General features: G+C 38.5%; 1 protein-coding gene across 1 annotated transcript; it reads right to left on the reverse strand.

Moving 5' to 3' along the window:
* Nucleotides 1-464: 464 nt before the first annotated feature.
* Nucleotides 465-8,267, reverse strand: LOC134669478 (G-patch domain and KOW motifs-containing protein). Its single transcript, XM_063527061.1, has 6 exons — nucleotides 8,030-8,267; nucleotides 7,338-7,626; nucleotides 5,971-6,062; nucleotides 4,698-4,875; nucleotides 3,663-3,795; nucleotides 465-921 (listed from the first exon to the last, which is right to left on the reverse strand). Exons 1-6 carry the CDS (start codon nucleotides 8,146-8,148, stop codon nucleotides 491-493), a joined length of 1,242 nt encoding a protein of 413 aa, XP_063383131.1. The 5' UTR covers nucleotides 8,149-8,267; the 3' UTR covers nucleotides 465-490.
* Nucleotides 8,268-21,747: the final 13,480 nt, after the last annotated feature.

Below are 21,747 nucleotides of genomic sequence, written 5' to 3' on the forward strand. Positions count from 1 at the left end.
CAAAAAGGAAACGGTCACCCATCCAAATACTGACCACGCCCGACGTTGCTTAACTTTGGTCAAAAATCACGTTTGCTGTATGGGAGCCCCACTTAAATCTTTATTTTATTCTGTTTTTAGTATTTGTTGTTATAGCGGCAACAGAAATACATCATCTGTGAAAATTTCAACTGTCTAGCTATCACGGTTCGTGAGATACAGCCTGGTGACAGACAGACGGACGGACGGACGGACAGTGAAGTCTTAGTAATAGGGTCCCGTTTTACCCTTTGTGTACGGAACCCTAAAAAATTATGGTGATATATAATAATTAGGTAAGTTACTCCGGCGGCAGTAATTATATTATTAATTAAACTGCTTTAATAACTGGAAGCAGTTGTGAGCCAAAACCGCCCATACGATAGATGGAAATACCACAAGGCAAGCGTATCTAGTTAACTAGAGGGTTATAGAAAAATACTGAATATGTAAAATCATGATTTATTTAACCTTACTTCCTATGTTTCCTATAATTTGGCGAACGATCTCTATCCCGCTTCTTCTTCTTACCCTTTCTTTTCTTATCTATGTCTCTCTTCTCCGTCTTCCGTCTCTCTCTATATTCATCAGAATCGCTTGAGTCAGAACTGTAACGTTTTTCCTTCTTTTTCGTTCTTTCAGCTGAGCTTATAGAAGAATTACTGCTACACCTTTTCTTATGTTTTTTTCTATGCCTATCATTACTTCGGCTTCGATGCCTTTCCGGTTTGTGTCTTCCATTTGAGTCTTCCTTGTCTCTTCGACTTGTATCTTTTCTAGACCTATCGCTATCTCTCTCCTTTTCTCTGTGACTGGACGAAGCCTCTCGGTCCTCCTTATCCCTTTTATCGCGGTTTGTCTTTTGATTTTCGTTTTTCTTGTATTCTTCATAGGAATCCGCATCTGAAAAGGACGAAATGGATTTTAAGCTAATGCTAACATACATACACATTATAATTAATATACATTATAATTAATGTAGGTCCCTTTAATCTTTTATCTCATATGGTGCGATTTAGAATGCACTAATAAACCCTTGGCAATGTGCATAACTGTCACCGCCTGACCTAATAGTTATTTGCCAAGTTTAGTAATTACTAAAGCAGAGACGCTTCCCATGTACATTTTCGTACATTGACCCGCCTGTTGACATCTCTATTATTGCTCATGATGCCGGTCAATGACACTGTGCGAGCTTGACTTGACAGCAATATAATAATGCGAGTGCAATAGCGGTCTCAATAGACGGGTTAATGTACGAAAATCTATATGGAAAGCTCTTCTTTATTCAAATGTTTAATGATAAGACGCCGGCTTTACGGGCAATAAGAATGAAGCCAATTCAATTCGAGCCAATCGTGCAGACTAACGCCACAACGCGATTGGTTAATGAGTTCGCATCACGAGCGTGATTGGTCGCAACTAGTTGCGTTAGACTTCAGGATTGGCTGGAATTCGTGAGTGACACCGCTGAACTAACACCATTCTTTGTGCCCGTAAGGCCCGTCTTAAATATATGTTAATGTATAATTATTGAAATGTACCTTACAGGCCCCTGTGTGGCCGGTTTATATATAAACAAAACTGTATTTCGTCTGTTAAGTCGTCTGTCACTGGATCTGTGAACAGAAACCAGAATCGGCTACAATTACCTTTGCTGTGAATGACAGAGAAAGCTACATGTTATTCCCTTGTCAAACTCAGCAGGATGATGATAAAAAACCGGGCAAGTGCGAGTCGGACTCGCGCACCAAAGGTTCCGTACCATAATGCAAAAAAACGGAAAAAATGCAAAAATAAAAACGGTCACCCATCCAAGTACTGACCACGCCCGACGTTGCTTAACTTTGGTCAAAAATCACGTTTGCTGTATGGGAGCCCCACTTAAATCTTTATGATTTTATTCTGTTTTTAGTATTTGTTGTTATAGCGGCAACAGAAATACATCATCTGTGAAAATTTCAACTGTCTAGCTATCACGGTTCGTGAGATACAGCCTGGTGACAGACAGACGGACGGACGGACGGACGGACAGCGAAGTCTTAGTAATAGGGTCCCGTTTTACCTTTTGGGTACGGAACCCTAAAAAGTGTTCAGCAAAAAATAATATGTTAGAGTCAGACCAAGGTAACTAAACAGGTTCACATAATACAGATGCAGATGATTGTATGTATATTGGATTCTTTTTCCTAAATTAGTTACGTCCTTAAATGACAATATTCAAGTAGTTAAGCATTTGACGACCAGTCTGGCCTAGTGGGTAGTGACCCTGCCTGCGAAGCCGATGGTCCTGGGTTCGAATCCCAGTAAGGGCATTTATTTGTGTGATGAACACTAATATTTGTTCCTGAGTCATGGGTGTTTTCTATGTATATAAGTATGTATTTATCTATATAAGTATGTAGGTATATCGTCGCCTAGCACCCATAGTACAAGCTTTGCTTAGTTTGGGGCTAGGTTGATCTGTGTAAGACTTGGAGACGCCATGTCTAAAATTTTCGGTACAAAATAGTCTGCCGTTTTTTGCGGGGGAGGGGCTAGGTACGTCATGTCAGGTAAACGTCAGTCTAACATATGGTTGACATGTGGTTGACCATTGGCCGCCTATTTTCGACAGAGGGGAACGCCTGTTAATGGCGGCTCCATTGTTAATTACTCCGAGGTGTAAGATGTCCCCAATATTTATTTATTTATTTATTTATATTTATTTACTTATAGCTGTAGACTGCTTGTCATACTCCGACTTGGACACAAGCTGCATAATGAGCTCTCTGAGACTGACTTTCCCCTTCTTTATAGTGACGTCTACTAGTATGTCACAGATTCAAGACACATTGCAGGCTAGCATACACCGGGCCCTAGATAGAGCGGCTTGGAGAGCACTGGTGAGGAGTGTCTAAAACCACGTCCTTCACCCATGGGGATACGATAAAGAGACTATGATGATGATGATGATGCATTCCTGTTATCCCTATTTAGGGACATAGGGCTCCCAGAAGAATCCTCCATGTGTCGCGATTTTGAGCGGCTACTTCCAGTTCTTTCCAGCCGAGTCCAGTTGAGCCAGTCTGCTTCTCAACTGATCGCCTCCTTGTGGAGACGATCAGTTGAGAAGGAGGTTGATAATAGGAGAGTGCATGGCGGAGAGAGGAGGAGAGGACTGATAAGTGGGAGGAGGAGATTGGAGGCCTCATACTTATGTACGAGGTCTCCCCGACCGTCTGCTGCTAGCCGACTGCTAGCGGAGACCCTGCTTGGCCAGATGGCTGTCCGGCCTACGTGTCCGATCCAACGCCATTTCCTTTCAAGGATTTCCCGTCCTATGGGTTTCTACTCAGTCATCTGCCTATAGAAAGAGGCTATCATCATCATCTCAGCCATAAGACGTCCACTGCTGAACATAGGCCTCCCCCTTGGACCTCCACTCGTACCGGTTGGAACTTGGACATGTGCACCATGAACTCGCTGAGACTGACTCTCTCCTTTATGGCAATATTGGCAATGTCTACTAGCAAGTCAGGGAATAAAGCGACATTGCAGGCTAGCACCAGGCCCAAGATAGAGCAGCTTGGAGCACTGGTGAGGAGCGTCCCAAGTCGTCACGTCCCTCAGGCATAAGGATACGATAAAGAGACTATACTCACTTATAACTTTAGACTGCTTGTCATACTCCGACTTGGAAACAGGCTGCATCATGAACTCGCTAAGACTGACAGTCTCCTTCTTGATGGTGATGTCTACCATCACACGACCGTTGTCTTCGTCCAGGCTTACCACCTGAAACATATAGATAGCAATAGTATTAACACATACATACATAAATCATGCCTATTCCCCGGAGGGGTAGGCAGAGACCACGGATTTCCACTTGCTACGATCCTGACATACCTCTTTCGCTTCCTTCACTTTCATAACATTCCTCATACACGCTCACCGGTTTAGAGTGCTCTTGACCTGGCCTCTCTTCAGGATTTCCCCAATATGATCAGAGAAAGTCCGCCGAGGTCTTCCCCTTCCACCTCCCACTTCTCCCTTATACACAAATCTTATTAGTATTAACACAAATTCGAAAAAGTCGTCGGAAGTCACCTTTGAAGGGGCCCACTGATTACTAGTTGGCCAGACAATATTAGCCTGTTAGTTGTTCGGACCTGTAACCTTTTGCGTTTAACTGATATCTTCCGGCGAACTGGTAAACTGTGGGCCTCTTTAGTGGCAGGAGCTTGTAAAATCACCTTTGTTTTAAGTGGTAATATCAAACTGGAGCTACAGTTAACTAAAACTCCATCCGTTCGACCCCAATTTTGGGGTTTGCCATAAGCCGCGCGTGGCGCTGTCGCGTTTTGTTAGAAAGTGAGTCTTCTGTACCTAGTACTATTATTTATTGTGCCATAGCTCTTATGTCAGCAAAGCTTATGAACTATTAGGTTCTATAGACTATGCTATTTTTCTACCATATAACAGGGGCCCGTTTCTCAAAAGCTTGTTACTTGTAATACAAGTGGAAGTCCCTTTCTAACAAAAGCTGTCAAAAAGTGACATCCGCTTGCATTACAAGTTACAAGCTTTTGAGAAACGGGCCCCACCCAGGTCGTAAGTTTGTTTACCATTGATGCAGTAAAAAAAATACAAGGTTTACAAACTATAATTAAATTTAAATGGTATAAATAATTTCATACCTTTCCGTATAAGCCGCTGTATTTCCCCGTAGTAATCTTAACAAAGGCGTTTTTCACTATAGACAGTTCTTCATCTTTCTTGTCTTTGGACACATTCTTTTTCTGATTCTCCTTGATGACTTTATCAGCTCCTAGACCCAGGCCTTTCGGTCTCAGTTCTGGCTGCTTGTGTTTTTGTCTGGAATATTACATTTTAAAAACAATTAATAAATTTCCTCTCATGCTAAAGACAAGCACAAATAAACTGGCCCATCATACCTAATTTCCCGAAATGATTATAGTGACATCTTTTTAGGGTTCCGTACCCAAAGGGTAAAAACGGGATCCTATTACTAAGGCTCCACTGTCCATCTGTCTGTCACTAGGCTGTAACTCATGAACCGTGATAACTAGACAGTTGAAATTTTCACAGATGATGTATTTCTGTTGCCGCTATAACGACAAATACTAAAAACAGAATAAAATAAAGATTTAAACGGGGCTTCCATACAACGAACGTGATTTTAGACCGAAGTTAAGCAACGTCGGGCGGGGTCAGTACTTGGATGGGTGACCGTTTTTTTTTTGCCTTTTTTTGCATTATGGTACGGAACCCTTCGTGCGCGAGTCCGAGTCGCACTTGCCCGGGTTTTTATTTAATTTTGACACAGTGCCAAGCCACATGCAACCAACCCTTAGAATGTTGTAAATTCACAGCAGTACTATAATTATTATAAGACCAGTCCCAGTCTTTGTAATTTACTTACATCAGTAAAACAACTACTTAAATCACAGTAGTTACTTAAATCATTAATCATAATGATAGCTATTTTTGAGTGTCTACTCAAACAGAATCTCATGATATACCATTACCATTACATGACTCTAGAATTCAACACTGTGAAAGTAAAACCACATCCGAGCTTTTTTAAAAAGTCCACAGAAAGCACTTTGGTGCAATGCTTTTTAGGGTTCCATACCCAAAGGGTAAAAACGGGACCCTATTACTAAGACTCTGCTGTCCGTCTGTCTGTCACCAGGCTGTATCTACCGTGATAGCTAGACAGTTGAAATTTTCACAGATGATGTATTTCTGTTGCCGATATAACAGCAAATACTAAAAACAAAGTAAAATAAATATTTAAGTGGGGCTCCCATACAACATACGTGATTTTTTTGCCGGTTTTTGCGTAATGGTATGGAACCCTTTGTGCGTGAGTCCGACTCGCACTTGGCCGGTTTTTTATCTCTTAGTTCATAAAACTAAAAATAGAAACAAAGTTAAAATACTTACTGTTGATCTTTGCTTGCAGTCCAACCCATGCCTCTTAGCATTGCCATACCAAATTCTTGAATAGGGACAGCATCATAATCTTCCAATGTTGACTGAAAAAATTATATATTGCTTTTATTAAATTTAATTTTAAACACAACAAAATAATTCTAGACACAGCCCATAAATTTCGCCCTTCATAAACTTTAAAATCTGCGTTTTGTAAAATTCTTGTATATATACCTATATATTTCGAGGATCTCAGAAATGGCTCGAACAACTTCAATGAAATTTGCTATATGGGGGTTTTCGGAGGCGAAAAATCGATCTAGCTAGATTTTATCTCTGGGAAAACGCGCAATTTTGAGTTTTTATACCTTTTCCGAGGAAATCTCAGTCTCCCAAATATTTATTTAAACTTTATTGCACAAAATATATAAAACAATGTACAAATGGCGGACTTAATGCCAAATGGCATTCTCTACCAGTCAACCATAGGGCCAAACAGAGATCGTCTTAATTCTATATTCTTCTGCACTGATGCACACGATCTGTTTCTTCTACAGAAAAGATGTGTCCGAATTTTAGTAAATATTCGAAGGAGAGAAACAACAAGGCCACACTTTATAAAACATAACCTCCTGACACTGCCTTCCCTCTACATTTTGGAAGCAATCATGTTCGTTAGGAAACATTATAATTTATTCGTGCAAAAGAATCAGATTTGTAATAATTATAATTCAAGGACAGGGTATCAGTTAGCGTTGCCAAAAGCGAACCTTGTTATTTTCAAAAAAAGTCCATATTACCGATGTGCCCAAATTTATAATAAAATACCCCCAAATATATTAAAACAAAATAACAATACTAGGTTCAAAAATATAATAATGAAAATTTTAATACAGAAATGTTATTACTCAGTTGACGAGTTTTATAAAGATAATATAAATGAATTTGATATCGCATATAATAATTGACCTTAGCCTGCATTGTTTTGTTATTTTGTTTTGTCTAAAATTTATAAAGAATTATTAATTAATTATATTGATTTATTGACATCTAAATGATGAATTTGGAGGAATTTTAATTTTTTTTTTCTAATGACTACAATTTTTACGATTTTCAATTGACTTTAAGAATTTTGTGTAATTATATAATAATCTAGCGTAATTTTAGTATGTACATACATCCTTGCTTTGCCCTTACAGGGCCCATGTGAAACTGCTTATAATATTGTGTAACACCTATATTACCATGGTCGCAATAAAGTATTATGAAAAAGTATTATGAAAAAATATTTATATTGTAGATAGGCCAATCTACAATATAAATATAGAATTAAGACAAACATGGTTATTTTTGAAATGTTGAATAAACCTTATATTTACCTCTTTTTGTCCATCTAAAACAGGTTGCGACGGCACAGCAACTGTCAAAGCTGGCCCTTCCACTTTCTTCTCCTGCTTCGCTTCATTGAGTAACTCTCGCACAGCCATCTGGTCTATTGTTTCATTCTCCGGCTGACTATCCTCTTTAACTCCATTATCTCCTGGTGCTGGCACCTCTTCTGCACCTTTCTCTACTTCTTCCGCTATCTGCTTCAGTCTTTCTGCTGTGATCAGTGTGTTTGGCTTCATTGTGATGACCAGGGGCGCCTTTTCTTCTAACACTTCACCTCTGGAATTGAGAAATATTAGTTAGTATCATATGTTGCACAAAATAGGCGGCAGTCCTCGAGTTGCAGAGGCCTGCCCATACTACAATACAATAGTGAGTATCATAGTATCATAAGTTGATATTTTTAAGCTGTTTTCATATTCTAGAGGTGAGTTTAAAATAAATATCACATGGGGTTGCGTTTTATAAGAACCACATCCTGTTAATATATTTTACTAATGTTAGTGACGTAATTTGAATTCATAATCATTTAAGTAAGCTTAAATACTGTTGAAAATGCAAATATCATATGAGTCTACATATCTTACAATGAGAAATATTTTTTTTGAAAGAAACTACTTTGAGGTAAAAGACTCGTTTAATCTAGGAATTATGCGTTAGAAGTGTATTTGCAAGTTCTTACCCAACAACTTTGATCGATTTCTCCTCTAAACATTCTATATACTCCTTTCTTTCGACAACCACAGGTTTCTCGACTTTTTTGGTTTTTGTGAAACCAAAAGATATTTTTTTACCCTCCATTGCGTTTTATACAATTAAAAACAGGATGAAGTTCAAAGCACACTATATACAATTCATTTCATTGTTATTTTATTCAAGTTTTGTTTCAAACTAAGAGGTTAGCATCAGTCTCACCATCTTGCTTGATAATAATGACATTGACATTAATGACATTGTCAATTTGGCACACTTGGCAGTTCGTATGACCCAATGCAGCCAATATTGCCAAATAATGTATGTTCTGATACACTCACCACAATAAAACGAAATTATGAGGGTGCCGTTTTCTCGGTTACGGAACCCTAAACATTAGACAATAATTAAAAGAACTGTTTTCTTAAATATAAAAATATTGGTTTGCAGTTCTACAGTTTATTTTGTTATAGTTTCTACAATGGAAGTAACAAAGAAAGCGCAGGAGTCCTATTACCGTGAGCACCGTTTGCAAATTGCGGGCCCCTTTCTCTGTCACTCTAACTACGGCTTAGTTGGAGTAAGACAGAAAGATGCCTACAGTTTGCAAACTGAATTTAACAGATGGGTTCATTGGGACATCTGTTCAATCTGTGAAAATGAGACCGAGAAAGAAATATTATGCTGACCGGACCACGGTTGCGGTCCCGTACGCCCGTCTGTTATAACTATTAAAGTTTGAATGAGTATGCTAGATGAGATTGACAATCAAATTGGCAATTCAATTTATGAACAAATTGACAATCAATCTTTTAACTGTCATATTAACTGTAATTTTAGTTTTATTATGTAATATTGTAGTCATAATGTGTTCTTTTATAATTTAGACGTAATAGACCATGGCCCCGACGGAAGACCAGCGCTAGCCTTTAGGCTAGCACCTGCTGAGTCGGGACCATTTCGTGACCGTGGTAGTATTACCTGTTGTTTTATCCATTAAGTTTTGTCACGAATAAAAACATTCTATTCTATTCTATTCTATTCAATTTTACTGTTTGTTTGGCTGGACTGCCTTTAAGAAAAGGTTGATTTAATTCTATTCTGACAGAAGAATTACGCAAACATTCCTAAATCAGGCCGTCACTAATTTCCTTTGGCAAGGATTTTGTTAAGTTACTAAATTGCACTTTAGATAGATAGAGCGAGTATTATATTCAGGGGCGTAGCTAGAGGATATGGCGCCCGGGGCAGACACCAAATTTGCGCCCCCCCCCCCCCCCCCAAACGAAATGAACTACAAGTTGCCTCCAGAAACTCGCGAACTAAATTGACAGGTCAATGTGCACAAATGATACCACAGTTTGGCCAGTGTTGTTCATATCGATATTTTCAAAAAAGTTTGAATTAGAGAATGTCGGTATTTCCAAAATTGTGCAATTTTATAGTACCTAATAGAGACAAGGATATTGAATAAACATATTGTAATTAAATAAATATTTTATTATATTTATTTTGTTTTATTTGTTAGGAAAACTTACAGCTAGAGTAACAATTAAGTTGTAGGTGATAACATAGAAAAGGCCGGCCCAGACGGGGAAATATTTCGTATAATGTGATTAATTTCTCATTTAATTCGAGTGGTGTGGACGCAAAAATTAAATCGCCTCGGTATCCCTATGGCTTCGATTGTGAAGACCAGTTCCTAAACTGGACGTTTAAGTTGACAATTAGGTCAAGATTTATAGATGGTCAAGCAAATCTTGTCAGTAGACAAAGGCGCGAAATTCAAATTTACTTTGAGACGACATCCCTTCGCGCCTTCATTTTTCAAATTTGCCGCCTTTTTCTACTGATCTGCTTGACCAAGTATAAATAATTATGGATCAATCTCATCTACCGGCCACATGTATAAAATTAAATCACCAATTTTAGATTTATGGCGACAACCGAGCTCTTGAAATAAATAACGGCAAATTGTTGCACAATAACATGACACTGAAATTTGTCAGTTTCTCATCCGCACCTCCTGATTTGATTGGTAACGACACAATCTTACAATCGAATTAACCACTTTTCTCGTCACATTCATATTAATCGAAATCGTTTGTGACCCCTTTATAATTATGACATGGGTAGGTAGTAAGTGCAATATTTTACTTATCGATATCATTTTATCGACTTATACCCGTGACTATTTTTTCTTTGCTATTCCTGGTATCATTTTATTTGTCAAACTCATGTCAATTTAGTTCGCGAGTTTATGGAGGCGACCTTAGCGAAACGAAAGGGTTATTTTTTTGCTTATTAAAGTTTACTTTTAATTTAGACAGATACAGTGTACCTATGTTTATTAGTACGTCGGTGGCTAACAAGCTTACGACCCACCTGATGGTAAGCGGTCACCGCATCCTATGGACTTTACACTCCAGGGGTGTTACATGCGCGTTGCCGACCATTTTAAAACTTATAAACTTCTTTTTTGGAGATCTCCTTAGACTTAAAGGTTCAATATCGCTTGTGAGTTTGGGATCGTAGACTATTCATAGGTACAGCGCGCCTTTGGACTGATTTGAAGGGTCCAAGGTGGCATCCAGGTGCTCCTGTCCAGAGGTGACATCAGTACCAGTGGCGGATTTCCCATAAGGCACAGTAGGCCCGGGCCTAGGGCGGAGAAATATTAGGGGCGGCAAATTGTGACCATAAATTCGCTGATGATAACAAAAAATAACTCAAAATTAGGCCAGGCAACGAATTCTCAAAAAAAGGTACCTATAGAGGGAAATGCTTGAAACACAATTTTTGACTTTGTACCTAACTTTATTTGGACTATCTAGGAGGTGAACATATCAAAAGTCCCCGGCCGTAGACCTTGAGCAGGGGGAAGAGAGAGGTTTGAAGGTCACATTTTTCAGTTTTTCGCTTATATCTCGGAAACTATGCGTTCTAACGAACGACATGATCATTATACAAAATGAATGTTGGTTAAATTTGCTACAAGCTATTTTTATGATATCTGGAGGGCCCTCCACACTTGTGCGTGAATCGCGGCGCGAAGCCGCGAACACGAGTGTGGCGTCGATTTCGCATATTGTTGACCTTCGCGCCTTGTTCCCCATTTATGGGGTTCCGTACCCCAAAAGGAAAAAAAGGAACCCTTATATATACTCGTGCGTCTGGCTGTCCGTCTGTCACAGCCTAATATTTTCTCCGAAACTGCTGGACCAATTAAGCTCAAATTTGGCACACATACGTAAGTTTGTGACCCAAAGATGAATGTGTAACGTAAATAAATGAATTTTAAAATGGATGTCATTTTTGGGGGGTAAATGAGAAAATTTAAAAATAAAGTTTTTGAAGCTATATTGTGTTACATATCAAATCAAAGAGCTCATTGTAAGAATCTCAAATATATTTTTTTATAATTTTAGGATAAATAGTTTAGCAGTTATTCAAGAAAATAGGCAAAAAAAATGTTTTTCTTGTTTCTTTTTTAGATTTTTTGAATGTTTTGTAGGTACATAAAAAGTCAATGTTATTGGTAAAACTGTCATTTAAAATGAAAAAGTATTTGCTTATTTTTTTCCTATGCTCATGTCACAAGGACGTATAGTTTCTGAGATATAATAAGCGAAAATGTGACCTTCAAACCAAACCCCCGCTCAAGGGGACTTTTCATATGTTCACCTTCTAACGAGTCCAAAAAATTTACTAATTTTATTGTAAGTAAAAAATGTGTCCAAAGCATTTCCCTCTATAATATATATTTTCGTTGCCTGATCTAAATGTAGTCAATATGATGGGTGCTGATGCTGAGAAAGGGGCGGCTACCAGGCTTGGGGCCTAGGGCGGCAAAGACTGCAAATCCGCCACTGATCAGTACTCAATATATGGGATCAGTCTACCCCAGAGTAAAGTATCGCCTCCCTTTATTGAGCACACCGAATTTTTTGGATACGAGCGCAGCCTCCCCAGCAAGGTGGCTACGAAATTATTGGACGTCACTGATGGAGATGTCAACACCGATCGAGGCTCCCAATACTCCCTGACATGGGAAGGGTTGTGCCTTGAAAAATGAGGTTTTCTTAGCGGTAAACGCGCAAAGTTGAGTCTTGGTGGGATTGAATTGAACTAAATTGTCCCTATACCACACCGAAACTCTGGATAGAATGCTCTCGATACCTGACACAGGTTTTTCACGACATTCTAGTATCACAGACCGAGTGATGTTGGCACGGCATGTGTTATACAGGTTGGTCCAAACCTTGACGTTCAAAATTTTTTTTTACATTGCTCATGCTGTGGGCTATTAGAAGGTATGTATGTTAGCCGACTTTTCGTAGTTTTCGAGTTATGATTTTTATTACTTTTAACTTTTGTTAAGAAATTCCGGGGTGAAGCAATTCATTTATTTAAAAAACTATTGAACTTTTTTAAATGTTTCTTTTTGTAACATAATCCTTGACAAACGGCGCTTTTCAAGGACTTTTGGTTATTTTAGAAACTGCACATAATTTGTCAGAGACGCCGGTCAAAGGAACTGAGGTGAAAAGCTTCCAAATTAGTAATTCATTAAAAAATCCTCTTTTGTTATTTCTACCATTATTTAACGGGGTCACTTCCCCATCGCTATTTCATGTTATCAGTGCAAATACCACGAACAATTATTAGAAGGCATAAAAGCAAAGCAAAGCTTCACCCCGGAATTTCTTAACAAAAGTTAAAAGTCTCGAAAACTACGAAAAATCGGCTAACATACTCGTATATGGGGTATATTCTGATAACCCACGACGAGGATTCTAAAAAAAATTTTTGGGCGTCAAGGTTTGGACCAGCCTGTATACAGGGTGGCTAAAAAATAGCTGCGTTTCCGTTGCCAGGGAGGTTTTGGGATTATACTGAGCAAGTTTTACTATGAGTCCAACGGTACCCCTAACCAAAGTCGCGTAAAAAAAAATTTGGCTGTTTCCTACATTTTGGCTGGTCCATTTTCTATGGGAGGGTAACTTTTTTTCGCTATTTCGGGGTTGGTCCCGTAGTAAAAGTTGCTCAGTATAATCCCAAAACCTCCCTGGCAACGGGAATGTAGTTATTTTTTAGCTATCCCTGTATAGTACTGTCGTCCGCAATTATCGATGAATGTCGTCGATAGGCAACATGTCACAGATATGCAGCAGCAGTAGCTATTGGAGCAGCCGGCCTAGCCAAGGTTACAATCGCTATCGGTTCGACAGCGAAAAGCATTATGTCTCTCTATCACTCTTCCTTATTATCAGTGTGACAGTTACAGTTGCGTTTCGATCGCTACAGAGCGTAAGCGATTGGCTACGCGGCCAGGTTCCGTCTACTACGGCTCATATGCGCCTGCCGGACAAAGGGCTAGCGATCCATTTGCATAGGTAGTCTCTTGGACAGTCCATAACATGGTAACTTCGACAGGAGACCCCTAACGGAAAATATGCGCTAACATGGGACACAACTCTGAAGCACTCGGCCCGCTCGCCTTATAAAACGAAAGCATAGCAACTCCCGCCGAATATCCCTCTGCTTGATAGAAGTTTCTGGCATAGAGTATTCGTACTGCGGGATGGTGGGTAGTAGGGCGCTACCGCCGTCTTTCAAAGTCGTGTTCGAGGCAAAAAGAGTACCTAAAAGATCGGCTTTCTCTTTTGCGCTGTGGGCCAGAATACCATCCGCATTTCACACTTCACAGTGGTGGTAAATACGACTGACAAAAGTTTCCCTGCTGCCTTTTGGCAAGGCGGAGAGGTAGTCTTTTGCCCATTTTGGCGCCCCCCCCTTGGACGGCGCCCGGGGCACGTGCCCCCTCCAACCCCCCCCTAGTTACGCCACTGATTATATTCTTTGGATAGAGCTGTCATATATATCGTGCTATGAATGCTATGTTCTCGATCTCGGTTCGTAGACCTAACGGCAGGCATGGCTCTCTCCGCGATTTCGTCGCTTTGCTACAGGTAGCTAAAAGTACATCCTTACCACACCAATTTTGGTGGCTAGCCATAAATCGCGCGTGGCGCTGTCGCCACCTAGCGGCCATATCTGTCCTGATCGTAACAGACGCGTTTTGTTAGAGAGTGAGTCTTAGTACTATTATTTATTCTAATGGCTACGGATATCGACTTTGCCACATTTCACTTTAAATTCTTACTGTACTTATTGCAGACGTAGATCGATGTTCTTCTAGATATAGAGATAAGCATTGCTCGGAATTAAAACTTTTAAGGTATGCTAGGGAAAGATTGGACTATATTTTGACGAAATTGATAAGTTTTCAGGCTGTTTGGCTTTAGGTCGTACCTATGTAAGTAATTTCAAATACAAACATTATACATACCTAATAAAATTGTTACTGAAGTAAAGCAAAAATATACTGGACCGCATCAAGTACCTAGTGTATAGTTCGTTTTTTTAGCATTAGAAATAAGGTAAACAATCATGATGTGTCTTTTAATTGAAAAACACATTTTAAAAATAAGTTACGGCAAATATGTATTAACGGCCTCCTAGCCTAGTCGGTAGTGACCTTGCCTACGAAGCAGGAGGTCCCGGGTTCGAATCCTGGTAAGGGCATTTATTTGTGTGTTTATCACGAATATTTGTTCCTGAGTTATGGATGTTTTCTATGCATTTAAGTATTTATATATATGTGTATATTATATATATCGTCGTCTAGTGCCCGCAACACAAGCCTTATTGAGCTTACTGTGGGACTAGGTCGATCTGTGTAAAATTGTCCTATAATATTTATTTATTATTATTTATTTATTTATTATATGTAGCAATTAATACATTGGGGTCTTGATCCCCGCTCCGGATCATTCCTGGTCCAGAGGTTATCTATTGCGATTCAACGCGGAAACGCAGCGAGCGTGGTGGGGACTTTTGCGCCTGGAATGACTCGGGGTGGGTTATTTGATTAATTTGGTTTTTTGTGTGTGTTTTTTTTAAATGATTGTTGGTGTTTTTGTATTTTATGCCTATTTGTATGGAATGTGTATTTATAGTTTTGTTGTGTATTAGTTTTAAGATAAGTGATGGAGGTTAGATTAAGTACCTAATATTGTTTTAGTTATTGTATTTTTTGGACTAGTTGTAGATATATGTACCTATTTATATATTAGTGGATAAGTGACATGTAATATTAATTTAATTGACATTAAAGATTCCAGTATTAATACAATCATATATATTCTTCTGCTTTCATAAGTAATAGTTTTTGATTTTTAAAAAGCGTTTTTCAATTAAAAGACATGTCAAGATCGCTTACCTTCTTGCAAGTTCTTTCTAATGCAAAAAAAATACGAACTATAAATGTAGTAAATGAAGTGATTTTTAATTTCATGAATTGGAATAAACTCTTCAATATAGCAACTTTCAAAAATCGACATTATCTATTAAGTAGGTACCTACCTACTAGTAACTAAAATAGATAGGACCAACTTGGACAAACTTAGGCGGTCACAATGGGAATGTATATATTCTCATTAAATTTGTCCCCGGCGGCTACAAGAAAAATTTAACGTTTAGTTTATTAGAATTCAGGTTTTGACCCGATCCAATCTTGCCCTAACATACCTCAAGTCTGTCTCTGGCCGCACGCCGTCGCCACGAACTAAAGGAAATGAAATATTTCCCCGACAATATATCGACATGTATTGGTCCAAGCCATCTTATTGTCTGGAGCCTGGGATTTATTTGCCATTGAATGGACTATAATTTTTTTTATTGCCCGCGTACCTTTTCTATAAGTAATGATTTTCCGACTATTTATTTTGGTCACAATACCGATTCGATTTTTGGGGATTTGTCCGGTCTTTGTGGTTTGTTCTATTGTGTCGCTTTTGAATTGATTCTTTGTGTCATTCGTTTTGTACGGCCGGCTGTTATTACAGCAGCGCACCTACGTATTAAATTAATATCTAACATATGTCTTCCCAGTTTTGACACAGAAGTAGGTAATAGTATTATGTCTTTGGTATTATGTTATGATATCTAAGATGAATTACGTACGGCATAATAGAATTAGAAAATTTACGTCAGTTAACGTTTCGTTAACCTCTCGTCTGTCTAATGATAAGGATCCTGACCAAAATTTTAAGCTCGCGGTTGTTTTAAGGATGACTCACGTTAGACCGGGTCAGAGCTTCCGGCGCTTACTTCTTCTATGACTGATGACAGGTGATCACGTGATGCTTTCCATAGAAAACGATGCGCCGGAAGTTCCGGGTTGGATATGGTCCGGCCTAACGTGAGTCATCCTTATGCGGCAAACGCGTTTAACGCGATGCGTTTGCCGTACACGGTACACCATTTTACATGATCAAACATCACACATGGTTTTGCGCGGTAAACGCAGCGGTATTAAGCGCAATGTAATTTTTCTTACATTCCGTTGGCCGCATGCTTTTAACGCTGCGTTTATCGCATAAAACAATCGCACACTTTAGTCATTTTTTTCTTTTTTCCGAGTTGTCTTTCAGATTTTCTGGAGATCTCTCCACATTGGTAAGCACATATGACGGATACATCTGTAAGTACGAGTCGTACGTATGTCCCTAGCTTATTTAAGCGCTTCTCTTTTATTTAAACTTACATCTATTGGACATAAAAACTGTTAACAAATAGTTTCCGGGATGTTTGAGCTAATAAACGATTAGAGCAATACCAATTTGTTTTCTTCAGACAGGGTTGTTTATTCCCATTGCTTACAGGGCATGTACAGTCAAGGAATTTAAATTCCGACCCATTTCGTACTTTGTCACAGTGACAATCAATATGAAAGCCGCTAGAGACCTCATACGGTTGTCACTGTGACAAAGTACGAAATGGGTCGGAATTTAAATTCCTTAAATGTACTTTAAATAAACTGAATAAAGTAGGGACACAACTGGCATACAAGCTTACATGTCAACATGTTAAGTACTTAGTAAGTTAGTAACAGCTAAACTGTGGAATGAACTGTCGCTCGCGGTATTTCCGGAGCGATACTTACTTCATTCAAATTCAAGAAAAGAGCGTACTTCCATCTTAAAAGTCAGCAACGCACTTGGTCTTCTTCTTCCTCGTTTCCTCATGACTGAGAGTCGCGACCACATCACCGCCGAGTTTCTTACCTCTTGGTCCCATATTGGGACACCCTCTTCATTTCGGGCAGAGGTGTAGGGTTAGAGCCGGTGTAGCTTTATTTGACGTTCATAAGCGCATTGTAATATTCTCTAGCCGCCCAGACGTCAAACCTTGCCAAGGAAATTTGAATTTTGATTTATTGAAACAAAGATTCAAATTAGAATGGCACATCAGACATCTTTTTATAGGTCTCTGGGCGGCTAGAGGATATGCCTACTTGAAAAATAAACTTTCTCTTCTTCTGTTCTTTATCTGTTCATGTTCCTTTATTATGTTCATGTGCCCATAGCAATTCCAGATCCGCTCGAGTTTGGTAAGTTCTTGTAATAACGCGTAGGAGAAAGGGTATCTTTATTGCCAGCCCGCGATAAATACGGACGGCATGCATCTCGCAAGGCCGGCCCGATGTGTGGAAATATATTTCCTTTTAGAATGTTAGCCGATATCCTGAAAACACAAGTACTTACGTAAAATGACATGTATCTTACCAAATAGTGAATAGAATCAGGCGTTACTTTGCGGAAATCCATATTAATTCAAACTAAAATATTACTTTGCTAATCCGCGAAAAGATAACGTGCTAGTCAATCAGCACCACCATTCTACCACCACCACCACTACCACCATTCCACCATTCCACCAACATTCTAGACCATTCTAGACAGGTCATTCCGTTGCCGGGCGTCAGACCGTCAACAACTCCTGAGGATGCCTCGTAGAGAGGCGAAACACGTGTGGAGTATTATTCTTTTGGTGGTGGTTTGTTATATTTATTTGCGTATTTATTTTTGCGGTGGGAGGGTGGGAATATTAATTGCATGTAAAAATACGCAAGTAAGTATAACGGGTTAGCACTGATTGACTAGCACGTTATCTTTTCGCGGATTAGCAAAGTAATATTTTAGTTTGAATGTATCTTACGTATACCATTCTTACCTATAGGTACGTACAGCCCGTACAGGCAGGAAAAATGATTAGGATTTATTTTCTTACTCAAACATATTTAAGAACAAACCTACAATACTACTCGTTTGCTTATCATGCCTCATTTTCTATATCATAAAACTCTCACAATCAGCGTGAGCGATCATCAAAGTAACATAACAAAATCAAGACATTAACAAATTGTCAATCATAATCGGCCTATATCATTATTTAAGAAAAATGCTTAGGCATAGCTTGTTTTTTTTTAAGCATTAGAAAATAACTAAGCGATCTTGACGTGTCTTTTAGTTAAAACGCTTTTTAAAAATCAGTAACTACATATTAGGTAGGTACCTACTTATGAAAGCGAAATAATGTAAGACACGTCAAGATTGTTTACCTTCTTGTTAATGCTAAAAAACGAACTATAGTACCACGCCAAAGTTTCATTTTAGATATTTGTTTGGCAAATACACGGTCACTGCCTCAACCAATCTCACAATATTAAAAATAAAAACCTGCAACACACGATGACAAGCGATTCCATTAGTATATTGACTTGAGAGACATCACAAGTGAACATTTTTATTGTAAATTTCTTAAAAAGATTTTTGTGCTCTTACAGCAAAATAAACAACAGTTTCTGTATTGACTAAATTAGATAAGGCATTATTCAGAAAATAGCTTATCTATTATCTAACTAAATTTAGAAACCAATTGTGACGTTACACAGCAAAAGGTACCTTATGGCGACTGGCGCTTACGTCGCATAGTACCGCTATAATATTGGAGCGGCGTTAATAATAGCGAAAGCGCCAACCGCCATAAGGTACCTTTACCCGTGAGATGTCACAATTAATTAGAAATTTCTAAGTTACATATTGATGTAATACTTAAGCGTAAATTTTAATTATGGACAGACTTACTTCTTTGTTTTAGATATAATAGATATACCTAAATATAGAACCTGCATAAGCGTCTATATTTTGTCCATACAAAAGGTAATATATCCTGTATCGATAGGCTTATGTAAATTATATTTTAGTATACACCTTAAAGTAGGTATATGATACTATAGTAAATACTATATAATATGATATTAGCTCTTCAAACTATGTCCATGCTGCGTATTTAAAACTAATGTTGTACAGTAAGGTAAACGTGCTAGTGCTCGACACAAGTTAATGCCCAATAGATGACACCTTGCTGTCACCTCTATTGAACATGACCTATGTTTCAAGATGACATGTACTGGAACCGCGTCGAGCAGGCCCCAATTTCACCACGGCTACAATTAACATCAACATCATCAACATCAACATTTATTCAGCAAATAGGCCACAAGGGCACTTTTACACGTCAACATTGAATTTACATAAAAGCAAAAATAATAACATCAACAATTTTACAAAATATTACTAACAATTCAATCTAACGTATTACAATTACTAAGAGATGTATATGGTCTCTTAATGTCGAATTACATACAAAATACAGATACAAAACACACAAAAAAAAATCTATAATATTTAGAGGTGTAAAAGTCTCTAGGTGTCAGAACTATAAGATTATAGTTTATCAAGTTATCCTTAGAGATGTATAAGGTCTCCAAGAGTAAATATCCTGTATAATTATACATTCATTAAGAGAAAAGAAACATACGAGAGCAGAATGAGGCGTCTCACTGAAATTAATTAATAAATAAAGTTACTAAGTATAATAGCTCGTGTTAGCTTAAACAGACCAGTCTCCACAAACAGCACCCGTTCACGAGTATGACGCGTATCTCAGCCATCGCCTCCCTCAACCTTCATTCGGGAAAGTGGCGACCCGATCAACGACGCCACCGTAAGCAAAGACTTTTAAGCGAGCATGACATGTTGAAGCTACCGGCCTTTATTAATATTAAAATAGAAATAACATGTAGCTGTAAGACACGGCATTTTGTGCTCATATGTTACATAAAAAGACAGTATAGCTTCACATAATTACTAGCCTAAGTTGACTTAGAGATGTAAAGGTCTCTAAGTGTCAGAAACATTAAAAATATAGGTATTTACAATCAAAAATAAAAATCAAATAAATAAATATGTACTTAGAGATGTATAAGGTCTCCAAGTGTCCAAAACTAAAATTAGATTAAACAATATAATCAAGCGAGAACATCATTGTCTCATGTGTCAATTCTACTGGACACTAGCATATTTAATTCACAATGTAAAAAAAACAATATTTATTTAATTCTTATTATACTAATGAAATCAAGCTACTGGCTTAAAGGCATATCTATCGTTTATGAAATCATTTACAGTGTAGTACGCCTTACTTAACAAGGAGCGCTTAATGTGAGACTTAAATTTGTAAAGTGGTAAATTCACTACATCAGTGGGGACTTTGTTATAAAAACGTGTACAGTTCCCGACGAAAGACGTACTAACCTTACGGAGGCGGTGGGCGGGCACAGCAAGCTTATGCTTGTTTCTAGTGTTATAGTTATGGATATCACTGTTAACCTTGAATTCGTGGATGTTTTTCCGAACATACATAATATTCTCCAGTATGTATTGAGATGCAACGGTAAGAATGTTAACTTCTTTGAATTTCTCTCTTAGGGATACTCGAGCGCCCAGTCCATAGATGGAACGTACAGCTCGTTTTTGTAGCACAAATATTGTCTGAATATCTGCCGCTTTTCCCCACAACAGAATTCCATAAGACATAACACTATGGAAGTAACTAAAGTATACCAGCCTGGCCGTCTCTACGTTTGTTAGCTGTTTGATTCTCCTCACTGCATAGGCTGCCGAACTAAGTTTTCCGGTTAGAGTGCCTATATGTGCATGCCATTGCAGTTTGGAGTCTAGAGTGACTCCCAGGAAAACAGTTCGATCCTCAAATTCCAGCGTATCACCTTTTATTTTAATCTTGCTGTTATTTACCTGCTTGACGTTAGGTAGCGTAAACTTGATGCATTTGGTTTTCTTGGCGTTCAAAAGCAAATTGTTTGCCGTAAACCAGTTTACTATGGTAGATAGCGCGTCATTAATGGTGTCGAAGCTATTTTCCTTTCTGTCCACTTTAAATATAAGGGAAGTGTCATCTGCAAATAACACTATATCATGTCTATCTTGCACAACTTTTGGTAAGTCATTAATGTATACCAAAAACAGGAAGGGACCAAGAATTGAATCTTGAGGCACTCCGAGGGCTACCGGGGACCCCGCCGATTGAGCTCCATTAATAACTACTCGCTGAGTTCTATCCGAAAGGTACGATGAGACCAGGTCAAGGGCACTAGCTTTTATCCCATAGCGGCTTAATTTTCTCTTTAAATTTTCGTGATCAACGCAATCAAATGCCTTTGACAGATCACAGAAAATTCCAACAGCATCTTGAGCTTTTTCCCAAGCATCAAAGATGTGTTTTAGAAGTACCGCACCGGCGTCAGTAGTTGATCGACCTTTGGTGAAACCAAATTGATTGCTATCAAGCAGTTTGTTTCTGTTGAAATGTGCCAATAGTTGATTCAGAATAAGTTTCTCGAACACTTTGCTTAATGCCGGTAGTATTGAAATCGGTCTAAAGTTCGTGGGATCTGTTCTCGTTCCTGATTTAAACAGAGGGATAATTTTGCTATGT

This window comes from Cydia fagiglandana, chromosome 12 (assembly GCF_963556715.1).
Source record: "Cydia fagiglandana chromosome 12, ilCydFagi1.1, whole genome shotgun sequence".
Classification (NCBI taxonomy): Eukaryota; Metazoa; Arthropoda; class Insecta; order Lepidoptera; family Tortricidae; genus Cydia; species Cydia fagiglandana.

Excerpts from the sequence above, each read along its gene's own strand:
- LOC134669478 (XM_063527061.1), bottom strand. The coding sequence starts at position 8,148 with ATGGAGGGTAAAAAAATATCTTTTGGTTTCACAAAAACCAAAAAAGTC. Across the intron at positions 7,627-8,029 it reads AAATCGATCAAAGTTGTTGG|AGGTGAAGTGTTAGAAGAAA; the intron begins GTAAGAACTTGC and ends TCTCAATTCCAG. Across the intron at positions 922-3,662 it reads CAAGCAGTCTAAAGTTATAA|ATGCGGATTCCTATGAAGAA; the intron begins GTGAGTATAGTC and ends CGTCCTTTTCAG.